General features: G+C 44.7%; 1 protein-coding gene across 1 annotated transcript; it reads left to right on the top strand.

The window, feature by feature from the left end:
- The first annotated feature begins 1,062 nt into the window (after positions 1 to 1,062).
- WFDC13 (WAP four-disulfide core domain 13) lies at positions 1,063 to 4,293 on the top strand. Its single transcript, XM_023549893.2, has 2 exons — positions 1,063 to 1,625; positions 3,743 to 4,293. Exons 1-2 carry the CDS (start codon positions 1,544 to 1,546, stop codon positions 3,895 to 3,897), a joined length of 237 nt encoding a protein of 78 aa, XP_023405661.1. The 5' UTR covers positions 1,063 to 1,543; the 3' UTR covers positions 3,898 to 4,293.
- The last annotated feature ends 8,319 nt before the right edge of the window (positions 4,294 to 12,612 follow it).

The raw sequence follows: 12,612 nt of genomic DNA, 5'->3' as shown, positions 1-12,612 counted from the left end.
CTTGCCAGCCTCCACAACTGTGTGAGCCATTTCCTTGAGATAAATCTCTCTTTATATATTTACATATATATGCTTCACTGGTTTTGCTCCTCTAGAGAACCCAGCCTAAGACAGTGATCAAAGTTAAAACCTAAAAAAATAACAAGCCAGTTGCTGTTGAGTTGATTCTGATTCACGGTGACCCATGTGTGTCGCAGTAGAACTGATCTCCATAAGGCTTCCAATAGCTGTAATCTTAAGGAAGTAGGTCATCAGGCTTTTCTTCTGTGGCACTATTGGGTGGGTTTTAACTGCCAACCTTTTGGTTAGTAGCTGAGCACAAACCCTTTGTGCCATCCAGGCTGCCTTGATCCAGGTTAGGATGACTTAATATTTTAGAGCTATCAGCTCTCCGTCCTTATTTCTAGATTCAGTGTTATTCCACCCAAAATCTGACAGTAATTTTGGAAATGATTTAGAAGAACCAATTGGATTGTCCTGTGAAATGTGGGAAGGAGGGACTGGAGGATGTCAGAGGACCTTTTTTTTCCCCAGAATTCCACCAGGGGGTGGGGGAGAAGAAAGCAGAGCCCCATCCTCAGAATTCCTGTTTCTTCTCTCCACAACACAACACCAATAGCAAAAGAGTAAACTGCTCCTATGTAGAGTAGTCAGATCGCTCCATTTTGCCTGGGACTTTCCCAGATTTAATACTGAAACTGCCGCAACCAGGAAACCCCCGAGCCCCAGGCAAACTGGGATGGTGGGACAAAGAAAATTTAGATCAATTTAAATTACTAAATCATTGCTACATTTTGGACTGCCCAGACAGCCAGGAGTCCTGGGCTCTGACACCAAGTCATTGTTGTTTTTGGGTCCACTGTACTGCCTGTGAGCTTCAAAAGGGCCTGCTTGAAGCCATGTATTTCATCATAGTTTAGTTCACACTAGAATGTGGCTGCTTGAGCCCAGATAGAGATTTTGTTTCTCCGTCAGGCTGTGCTCTAAACCAGGCTTCATGGACATCAGACATGTGAGATCATCCCAGTTCTGGGACTTACGCATTTGCTACTTCAGCATTTGGGGTAGCCATCAAATTGTGGGGTAACAGGCAATAAGTGAGGTGCTGTGGGTAAAGCAGTAAACTAGATAGAGGTGCATGTTGTTATCTATGTTTTACAGATGGGAAGACTGACTCAGAGAGGGATCAGCACCTCCCAGCGCTCCACAGCTGGTAAGCAATAAAAAGAGTTTGCAAAGCCAGTGCAACCTGCTGTACAATTTGTATCAAGACAGCGGAGGGTGTACTATTTTGGGGAAAAAACTTCTCTCTGCAATTGGAGAGTAGGAGCTTCAAGAATTGAAGGGTTTTGGATTAGAAAGAAACTACCCAGCCCTGGAGTGGGCGTAGTTGGAAGTGCTTGCCTTTTTTAGGCCCTCATTTATTGAAAGGCCAGTCATAGCTCGGATGGCTCCACCTTCCCCTCTTTCCTCCCTTTTTCCAGCAGAGCCTGATCAAACTGAGCAGTCCCGGGCCTGGACTTCCCACCTGTTCTGACACAGCATGAAGCCGTTGCTTCTCCAGCTCCTGCTGTTCTGCCTAGCACTGAAGTCGGTGCCTGGGAATATCAAGGAACGCCTTAAGAGTAGGTGCTGGCTCTGGGCCAGGGGAGGGGAGCAACATCTGTGGAGAGGAGGAGATCTGAGGGCTGAGTCTGGGCACCTCTAGTAAAGAAAGGTACTGTCATATTAAAGGGTCCATACTTTTTATAAGTATTTGAATCCCTGCTGTGTTGCTTACTGAGAGACAAAGGGTGTGAGCCTCAGATTTTCATCTTTATAATGGAAAGAATGTCATTAGGATAGTTGGGAAGAGGAACTGAGATAACTTATGTAGAGACAGAGTGCTTCTACTGGACCCTGGTAATTGCTTAATAGTATTAACTCGTAAATGTCATCAACCTTGCCACCCAGCTTAGTCTTCATGGTTCCTCATGGGTGCTTGGGCCACCTTCTCATGCATAAAAGCACAGAAGAAAATTAAATTCATAAAACTTGAGCTATAACCTATATAACGGCCTTGGAAATTGTGGGAGGAAGATGAAGGAAGTCTTGCCATTTCCCCCCCACATTTTAAAAGTCCGGAGGTAAATGAAAAATTAATAGTGGTTTGTATCAATAGGAGAGGAATAGATTCCATCTCAGCAGCCACCACTGCCCAGCTGAACCCAACAAGACCACTGGGTTACAGTCATGTTGGCCTTCAACCAAAATCAAATGGGAGATGAACTAGTATTCATTATACATGCACCCTTCTGTGGGGGGAACATATTTTAGAATATTGAAGCCTCAGAAGACGTCATGTATGGTAGCTCACATGTTATGGGGAGGCTGAGGGGGCTATGGGAGCTGGATGAGAATGTGGATGTCAGAGGTGGAGTTAACTGGAGAGTCAAAGGAGAGCCACAGGAGACTTTCTGAAAGACTGGTTAGTGCTGTGAGCAAGATCGGGACCAGATACCTAGGAAAGAGTGTGAAACTTGAGACAGTTGACCTGAGATCCCTCTGTCATAGCCTCCTTCCCCACACTGCTACATTGAGCCCCAAGCTTTTCAGAGTGGGGTTCAGTTCCAATTGTGTGCACTGCCTCAATGAGCGGTGGGATGCCTGGCAGGCCCAGGAGGAGTGCTAGGTTACTGATCTTTGCCTCAGCTTCTTATACACTTTTTCTGGCACCATTTGCTGTTGCAATTATAGCTCCAATATAATTTCCCTTTCATTCCTTTCAGATTAGTATGTTATCCTACAGATCCTCTTCCAATTGCAATTACCTGTAGACCAACAAATTAACAGGGGCTTATAGAATGCCCACACCTATGACACTTGCCCCTAGAAAGGCCAAGTCTCAGGGTTCAAAAATTAGGGCCTGGCACATCTTGGGGTAGGGGACTAATGGGGCCCATCATAAATAGCTTAGAGCTCAAGGAATGTAGAGGAGACTGTGGTTGGGGCCTTTGGGCAGGATCTCCTAAAGGAGGCTGTACTTCACTTTGACCTGGGATATTGGGGAGCAATGGTGTGTTAACATGAAGATGCTTATTTTTCTCTAACAGTAGAAAGTGGAGGCAGCTTGGTAGTCTGGCTTGCTGATCAGAAGAGACCAGTAAAGAAGAAGCTGAATCTCTGTACCCCATTTGGAAATTTCCACCCTTCTTACCCATGAAACAAGTCACTCTCAGAATTCACTTGTGAATTCAGCTCTAGCTCTCTGATTCAAGCACTTTCAGTATATGCTGTGAGGTCTTTGTCCTTTCCCAAACTTCCCTTCCACTCATTCTTCCTATGCAAAAATAACTCATGTTAGGTTGGCCCTAGGAAAAAAGTACGGTTAGTGAGAGGCAGCACGACTTGATTAAGACCACATGCTAAGTCCATGCAGAATCCATGTACAAACCCCTCTCTTGTTCACCGCACACACCATTCCCAGGACTGGACCTGACCAGGGTCTAGGGGGACTTGGCATCTGACGTGCAAGGATAGTGAATGGCCAATGGATGCAGGGTCTGCCCAACGTTGTCTTGAATCAAATACGCCATGGTTTCCTCGTTCAGAACACAGAGGAAGGAAGCAGTGAAGGCTCCACTTTCCTGTGACCACACCAGTGAGGTCACAGGGACAGGATGGCAGCTTCCTGAGTGTTGGGAGTCTGGATGTCACACCCATAGCTGTTGTTGGGCCTTATTTTACCACTTCTGTGTTCCAGAGTATATCTTGGACCCCCCGCCCTGCAAATCTGCACCAGAAAACTGTGCCCAAGTCTGTATATATCATAAAGATTGCCAAGTAGGACTTGAGTGTTGTTCTTCCTTCTGCGGGATAGTATGTTCAAGGAAGAAAAAGCCAACGAGCAAGAGGTAAGAAGTTCTTATGCCCAGTCCGACCCACAGCTTTCATAAGAGCCCAGCAGAAGAATCACTTACCAGCCACTATGGTGGAGATTCTTCTTCACCTTCTTCTTCCACCTTTTTCTCTTCCTCCTTTTTGGTTGCCATGTTCCTGACATTCTCCTTCTCCTTACCAAGGATGATTTTCATAAATGACCTACTTAGACGAGCTCACCCCCATTCCCAAAGTATGTAATCCTCCTCTCCCTATTACCCTTATCCGTGTATCTCTGACTCGACCACTCTGAACACACTCTTCCATCCATAGACCGAGCCCTGTCCCAGATTCACCTTTATCCCTAGGCCTGGGGCAGAATATCTGGGGCCCCAAAGCATCAGCTGAAGTCCTAAAGCCAAACTGGTTTCCATTCACGCCCCCTCCTTTCACCAAACACCATCCTTTGGCCTCACTGTTCTCCAGCTCTGGAGATTCAACCCAAGAAAAGCTTGGTTTCATTGCCTGGACATTACACTGTCCAACAGCTGGCTCACTGGAGAACTGCTCTGAGGCACAGAAGCGGCATTAGAGTGTTGATGAGGCATCCTAGCTTCCAATCCCATCTTGCAACCAAGTCTTTCTATGGCATTGAGTGAGGCAATTCTTTTTTTGTGTGTGTGCCTTTCTTTTTCTCTCAGTAAAATGGGAACTCTGTTTTTTCTTGCCTTGCAAGAATGTTATAAGGCCCAAATGAGGTTTCAGAAGCCCCAGTGGCAGGAGACTCAACAGTGAGCTCCTTCAGAGAAGCCTGGCTTGTTCTCTGCTGTGTTCTTTCCCCTGATCACAATACACAGTTTGTGAGATAATGAGTAGAATGATTAGGTCTGGGCTCTGGGGCCAAATGTTGTTGTTATGTGCCATCGAGCTGGTTCTGACTCACAGAGGCCTAAATACAACAGAATGAAACACTGCTCAATCCTACGCCATCCTCATAATCTTTGTTAGGTTTGAGCCCATTGTTGCAGCCACTGTGTCAATCCATCTCACTGAGGGTCTTCCTCTTTTTTGCTGACCCTCTACTTTATCAAACATGATGACCTTCTCCAGGGACTGGTCCCTCCTGATAACATGTCCAGAGTATGTGAGATGCAGTCTTGCCATCCTTGCTTCTAAGGAGCATTCTGATTATACTTCTTCCAAGACAGATTTGTTATTTCTTCTGGCAGTCCACGGTACACTCAATATTCTTTGCCAGCACCATAATTCAAAGGCGTCAATTCTTTTTTTTTTTAATTGTACTTTAGGTGAAGGTTTGCAGAACAAACTAGCTTCTTATTAAGCAGTTAGTACACATATTGTTTTATAACATCGGTTAACAACCCCACAACATGTCAACATTCTCCCTTCTCAAACTTGTTTTCCCTATTACCAGCTTTCCTGTCCCCTCCTGCCTTCTCGTCCTTGCCCCAGGACTGGTGTGCCCCTTTAGTCTCATTTTGTTTCATGGTCCTGTCTAATCTTTGGATGAAGGGTGAGCCTCAGGAGTGATTTCATTACTGAGTTCAAAGGGTATCTGGGGCCATACTGTCTGGGTTTTTCCAGTCTCTGTCAGGCCCGTAAGTCTGGTCTTTTTTTGTAAGTTAGAATTTTGTTCTACATTCTTCTCCAGCTCTGTCTGGGACCCTCTATTGTGATCCCTGTTAAAGCAGTCAGTGGTGGTAGCCAGGCACCATATAGTTGTACCGGACTCAGTCTGGTGGAGGCCGTGGTAGTTGTGATCCATTAGTCCTTTGGACTAATCTTTCCCTTGTATCTTTAGTTTTCTTCATTCTTCCTTGCTCCTGAAGGGGTGAGATCAGTGGAGTTTCTTAGATGGCCCCTCACAGGCTTTTAAGACCCCGGGCGGTACTCACCAAGGTAGAATGTAGAACATTTTCTTTTAAACTATGTCAGTTGACCTAGATGTTCCCCGAGACCATGGTCCCCACAGCCCTCAGCCCAGCAATTCGGTCCCTCAGGGAGTTTGGATGTGTCTATGGAGCTTCCGTGACCTTGCCAAAGGCCTCAGTTCTTCTTCAGTCTTTTTTAGTCATTGTCTAGCTTTCACATGCAGATGAGGTGATTGAAAATACCTTGGCTTGGATCAGGTGCACCTTAGTCCTCAAAGTGACATCTTTGTTTTTCAATACTTTAAAGAGGTCTTTTATAGCAGATTTGCCCAATGAAATCCGTCCTTTCATTTCTTGAGTGCTGCTTCCGTGGGCATTGACTGTGAATACAAGTAAAATGAAATCCTTAACAACTTCAGTCTTTTCTCTGATTATCATGATGTTGCTTATTGCTCTAGTTCTGAGCTTTTTTGTTTTCTTTATGTTGAAGTGTAACCCACATTGAAGGCTGTAGTCTTTGATCTTCATCAGTAAGTGCTTCAAGTCCTCTTTGCTTTCAGCAAGCAAGGTTGTGTCATGTGCATATCACAGGTTGTCGGTGAGTCTTCCTCCAATCCTGATGCTACCTTCCTCTTCAAAAAAAAAAAAACCAAACCCAGTGCCATCGAGTCGATTCCAGCTCATAGTGACCCTATAGGACAGGGTAGAACTGCCCCACAGAGTTTCCAAGGAGCACCTGGTGTATTCGAACTGCTGACCCTTTGGTTAGCAGCCGTAGTGCTTAACCATTATGCAACCAGGGTTTCCCCTCTTCAAATAGCTGGACTCAATCCTGGTTCTACCACTTGCTACCTCTGTGACCTTGAACAAGTTACTTAACCTTTCCAGGCCTCAGCTTCCTCATGTGTTGTTGTTGTTAGGTGCCTTGGAGTCGATTTTGACTCTTAGTAATCCCACGTGGCAGAGTAGAACTTTTCCACTTTTGATCAGGGTTCTTCTATAGAATCTTTGACCAAAATCTAGCCTGTAATCCTTATGGAAGTAGGTCACCAGGTATTTCTCTCTCAGAGCTCCTGGGTGGGTTTGAACTGCCAATGTTTTGGTTAGCAGCCAAATGCTTAACCATTGCACCATAGGGAGCTCTTGTCTGTAGGACTGGAATAATAATAGTGAGATTAAAATACATAATCCAGGCAGAGTTCTAAAAACATTGTTTACCACATAATAATTGCCTAGTAAATTTTAGCAGTTAGGCAACCACTTCTCTGCCAAGAGCCTGGCCCTTGCAATTAAACTGCACATCTTTCTGGAATGCAGAACCATAAATACAACTCATCATTGTTGTTGAGTTCTTTGAGGTTCTGCTTTCCCTATGGCAGGAGGACTCAGCTTCATGGTCCACTTTTAATGATGGAAGTTTTGGAATGTAAAAAAAAAAAAAATCTCTAAGAATAAAACTTCACCAGATAATATAAAATATTTTGCTGCTACAGACACACAGAAGCTTGGGAACCACTATTCTTGGCCCTTGTGGTTTGTTTCCCAGGATATTTTGTAAGACTAGGGCCTTGCCTGGCATTCAAGGGTCTTTCTGCCCCACACAGGTGTGAGATCTCCCAGGAATGCTCCTTTTTACCCCTGGCCTCTCCAGAAGCACAGGTGTTCCCACAGAATCAGAATGTCTTCTGTCACCAGATAGTACCCTCTTCCATTCTTCACCTTTAGGGGACATCTACATGCCCTCCTGGAGCAGAGTGTGGTCCAGGGTGAGTTCTGGAATACAGAGAGCTTGAGGAGGTAGTTCCATGGCCCCTTGGGGTACTTAGGGCCCTTGGGACTGAGAGTTTGCCAGGGAACAGGTTCTTCTAGCCTTGAGGTTGGAAGCGCCCTGGCAGGGGGTCGAGTGAGCACCTCATGACCCAGTGATCAGGGGCAGCTTACTGTACCTCACTGAGACTTCTAGATTTCTCATGTGGAAGATGAAGAGAACACCTGCGCCTTGGCTTTGTGAGAACTACATGTGGCCGCTTAGATAGCAGAACTTTGTCACTGCAAAGTAACCTGAAAGGATAAAGCACGCTGCCAGCAACTCATTTATGACGTTGTTCTGTCTGGGTACTGTTTTTTTTTTTTTTTTTCTATTAAAAAAAAGGGGAGCTCATCTTTACTGTTTTATTGATGTTACAAGAAAGGTGAACAACATGTTGTGGTTGTTGTTGGATGCCATTGAGTCGGTTCCGACTTATAACGACCCTATGTACAACAGAACAAAACACCGCCTAGTCCTGCACCATCCTCACAATCTTTGTTACGCTTGAGCCCATTGTTGCAGAAGGAATACACAGAGTTACTATATCAAAAAGAATTGGTCAACATTCAACCATTTCAGGAGGTAACATATGATCAGGAACCCATGGCACTGAAGGAAGAAGTCCAAACAGCACTGAAGGCATTGGCAAAAAACAAGGTTCCCAAAATTGACAGAATACCAATTGAGATTTTTCGACAAACAGATGCTGCGCTGGAAGTGTTCACTCATCTGTGCCAAGAAATTTGGAAGACAGCTGTCTGGCCAACCAACTGGAAGAGATCCTTATTTATGCCTGTTCCCAAGAAGGGTGATCCAACAGAATGCAGAAATTATTGAACGATATCACTAATATCACATACAAGCAAAATTTTGCTGAAGATCATTCACAGGTGGCTGCAGCAGTATATCGACAGGGAACTGCCAGAAATTCAAGCCAGATTTAGAAAAGGAAGTGGAACCAGGGGTATTATTGTTGATGTCAGATGGATCCTGGCTGAAAGCAGAGAATACAAGAAAGATGTTTACCTGTGTTTTACTGACTATGCTAAGGCATTTGACTGTGTGGATCATAACAAGTTATGGATAACATTGTGAAGACTAGAAATTCTGGAGCACTTAATTGTGCTCAGGGGAATCTGTATAAGGATCAAGAGAACAAAGGGATACTGCATGATTTAAAGTCAGGAAATGTGTGCATCAGGCCTGTATCCTTTCACCATACCTATTCAATCTGTATGCTGAGCAAGTAATCTGAGAAACTGGACTATATGATGAAGAACAGGGCATCAGGATTGGAGGAAAATTCATTAACAGCCAGCATTATGCAGATGATGCAACCTTGCTTGCTGAAAGCAAAGAGGACTTGAAGCACTTACTGATGAAGATCAGAGACTACAGCCTTGAGAATGGATTACACCTCAACATAAAACAAAAATCCTCACAACTGGACCAATAAGCAACATCATGATGAACTGAGGAAAGACTGAGGTTGTCAAGGATTTCATTTTACTTGGATCCGCAATCAACACCCGTGGAAGCAGCAGCCAAGAAATCAAAAGATGCATTGCATTGGGCTATTCTGCTGCAAAAGACCTCTTTAAAGTGTTGAAAAGCAAAGATGTCGCCTTGAGGACTAAGGTGCACCTGATCCAAGCCATGGTATTTTCAATCACCTCATATGCATGTGAAAGCGGGACAATGAATAAGAAAGCCTGAAGAATTGATGCCTTTGAATTGCAGTGTTGGTGAAGAATATTGAATATATCATGGACTGCCAAAAGAACGAACAATCTTGTCTTGGAAGAAGTACAATGAGAATGCTCCTTAGAAGCAAGGATGGCAAGACTACGTCTCACATAGTTTGGACATGTTATCGGGAGGGATCAGTGCTTGGAGAAGGGCATCATGCTTGGTAAAGTAGAGAGTCAGCGAAAAAGAGGAAGACCCTCAAGAAGACAGATTAACACAGTGGCTGCAACAATGGGCTCAAGCATAGCAACAAAAGTACTAGTTATAATTTTGTGTACGAATGTATTTTTTTTAAATGAGGAGCTTTGGGTCTTCACATGGTCCTTCTGATGTCACCAAGCCAAAACCAAACCCATTGCTATTGAGTTGATTCTGACTCGTGGTGACCTCATGTGTTATAGAGTAAAGCTGTGCTCCATAGGGTTTTCTTGACTGTAATCTTTATAGAAGCAGATTGCCAGGTGTCTTAGTCATCCAGTGTTGCTTTAACAGAAATACCACAAGTTGATGGCTTTACCAAAGAGATGTTTATTTCTTCACAGTAAAGTAGGCTAGAAGTCCAAATTGAGGGCATCAACTCTAGGGAAAGCCTTTTTCTGTTTGTCAGCCTTCTTATCAATCTTCCCCTAGACTGGAAGCTTCTCCGTGCAGGGACCCCGGGTCCAAATGATGTGCTCTGCTCCCAGCACTGCTTTCTTGGTGGTATGATGTCCCCTGTCTCTCTGCTTGCTTTTCTCTTTTATATCTCAAGAGATTGCCTCAAGACACAATCCAACCCTGTAGGCCGAGTCCTGCCTCACTAATGTAACTGCCACCCATCTTCCCTCATTAACATCGTAGAGGCAGGATTTATAACACATGGGAAAATCACACAATACCAGAAGTCATGGCCCAGCCAAATTAATACACACATTTTTGAGGGGACATAATTCAATCCATGACACTGGGCCTTTCTTCCCTGGTACCACTGAGTGGGCTTCGACCACCTATCTTTAGGTTAATAGTTAAGCACAAGCCATTTGGCCACCTAGAGGCTTCTGACATCACCAGAGTTTCAAAATTAGAATGGTATTATTTCGGTCCATTTATAACTCCATATGAAGGAGTTTGATAAATGGTAGTGACTTCAATTGTTGGGGCCAGTAACGCAGTTTAGATGTATGGGAACCAGTTTCTTCTGCTCAGTCCCTGGTGGGCCAGCCATGCTCACTTCCTCCTGCACCTTGTAGATAACTGATGGCCCATGCTACGCACTGGGCATCACTGCAACATTATATAATCAAGGGATCATGCAATGCAAGACACTGAGACCATAGTGAGAGATGGACCTGCCACCCAGGTGTTAGATCCAGGTGAAATGCTAATGAAAGGCAGCTATTGCAACTATATAAGGTATTTTTATTGCAGTGTCAGGATTACATGGCTGGGGGTATATGAACCTTAGTAAATCCCACCTCAGTGCTTTGCCCAAAGGAGCAGGACTTCACCTAGGATAGACAAACTTTGCCATACACCCAAGCTGGTCTCTGATGCAATGAAGGAGACTCAAAAGCCCACTCCTTGAGCACCCAGTCCCATCACCTTCTGGCTGGTGCGGCCGAGACTGCACCTTTCACCTCTCCCGTTAACTGTGATGTTGGATGGATTCATGTGTCAGGGGGTTTGCCCTCCGAAATCCTGCAGCCTGTCCTCACAGGTGGCTTCACCCTGGATTGACTTACTGTTCTGGAGACCCTGGTAAGGGCAAGGGAAGGGTCAGGTGAGGGAGAGGACTGGCAGTGCTAATGAATGCCTGAGAAAAATGCTGAGCTTGACAGAAAGTACAGTAATGAGCTTTCTGAGGTTTCCTGTGAAAAGGACAGTGTGGCCCTGGCAGGCTTTGTGACCCCAAATCTCCAAACCAGTTGCCATTGAGTTGATTCCAACTCATGGTGACTGTATTTGTGTCAGAGTAGAAACGAGCTCCCTAGTGGCTGATTTTTCAGAAGTAAATGTTGTTGCTGTGTGCCATTGAGTCAATGATGACTCATAGCAGCCCTATATGACAAAGTAGAACTGCCCCATAGGGTTTCCTAGACTGAAAATCTTTATAGGAGCAGATGGCCAGGTCTTTTCTTCTGTGGAGCCACCGGTGGGTTCAAACCACTGACCTTTCTGTTAGCAGCTTAGTACTCAGCTGGGTGGTGCAAAAGGCTAAGTGCTTATCTTCTTGCCAAAAGTTTGGTGTTTGAACCCTTCCATAGGCACCTCCAAAGACAGGCCTGGCAACCTGCTTCTGAGAGGTCACAGTCTTGAGAACCCTATGGAGCAGCTCTGCTCCGCACACGTGGAGGTTGCCATGAGTCAGAATCTACTCGACAACAATGACAACAAGGACTAATGGTTCTAGTTTCTCTGGGACACAGTTCGGCTCTGCCGTTGTTGGCCTGAGCAATACTGGGAGTTCTCTAACACCTCAGAGCCTTGGCCTCTCCATCTGTAACCAAATGAAAAAACCAAACCCTTTGCAGTTGAGTCGATTCAGACTCATAGCTACCCTATAGGATAGAGTAGAATTGCTCATAGAGTTTCCAAGGAGCTTCTGGTGGATTTGAACTGCTGACCTTTTGGTTAGCAGCTGTAGCACTTAACCACTATGCCACCAGGGTTTCCTCCATCTGTAAAATGGGCATGAATAAGATCTGACTCTCAGATGTGTCATGAAGATGAAATGAAATAATGCATGTAAAGCCTAATAGTGTGGTGCCTGGCAGAGTCTGAGGAGGGTACTACTATTATTATTCGTGTCTTGCCAATGCATCTTTTGTTCAAAATTCTTGTCTAATGAAGGGATGACAGTGTACATACTACTTTAATCTTTTTTTTTTAATTTCATAGGTTACCTGTGAATTAACTCTCAGAGAAGACAAGGATGATGTGCTCTGATCTCCAAAAAAGTTTCTTAAGAGGGAACAAAGCGTAATGGTGCAAAGCACTGAGTCTCTGACCCAAAAAACCAACCCAGTGCCGTCGAGTCTCTGACAGATGTGATTAAACCTCATGATGAAGGATCAGTTAGTTTGTTTTAAGTTATTGTGATAAAATGTATATAACAAAATTTGCCTCCTCGAGGGCACAGACCCAGAACATCAAGATGCCCAACCCATTGGATGATGCTGCTTCTCCCTTTCCCTAGCCTCATGTTCTGCCCCCACTCCACCCAGTCATCCGACAACCCAGCCCTCAGGTTTCCCTCTGAATTCCTGAGACTAGATCAAACAGCAAAAGCATTAGCAATACTGTAATGTGCTGATGACAAGGAGA

This window comes from Loxodonta africana, chromosome 24 (assembly GCF_030014295.1).
Source record: "Loxodonta africana isolate mLoxAfr1 chromosome 24, mLoxAfr1.hap2, whole genome shotgun sequence".
NCBI lineage: Eukaryota > Metazoa > Chordata > Mammalia > Proboscidea > Elephantidae > Loxodonta > Loxodonta africana.
This window is presented reverse-complemented; position numbering and strand designations above follow the sequence as displayed.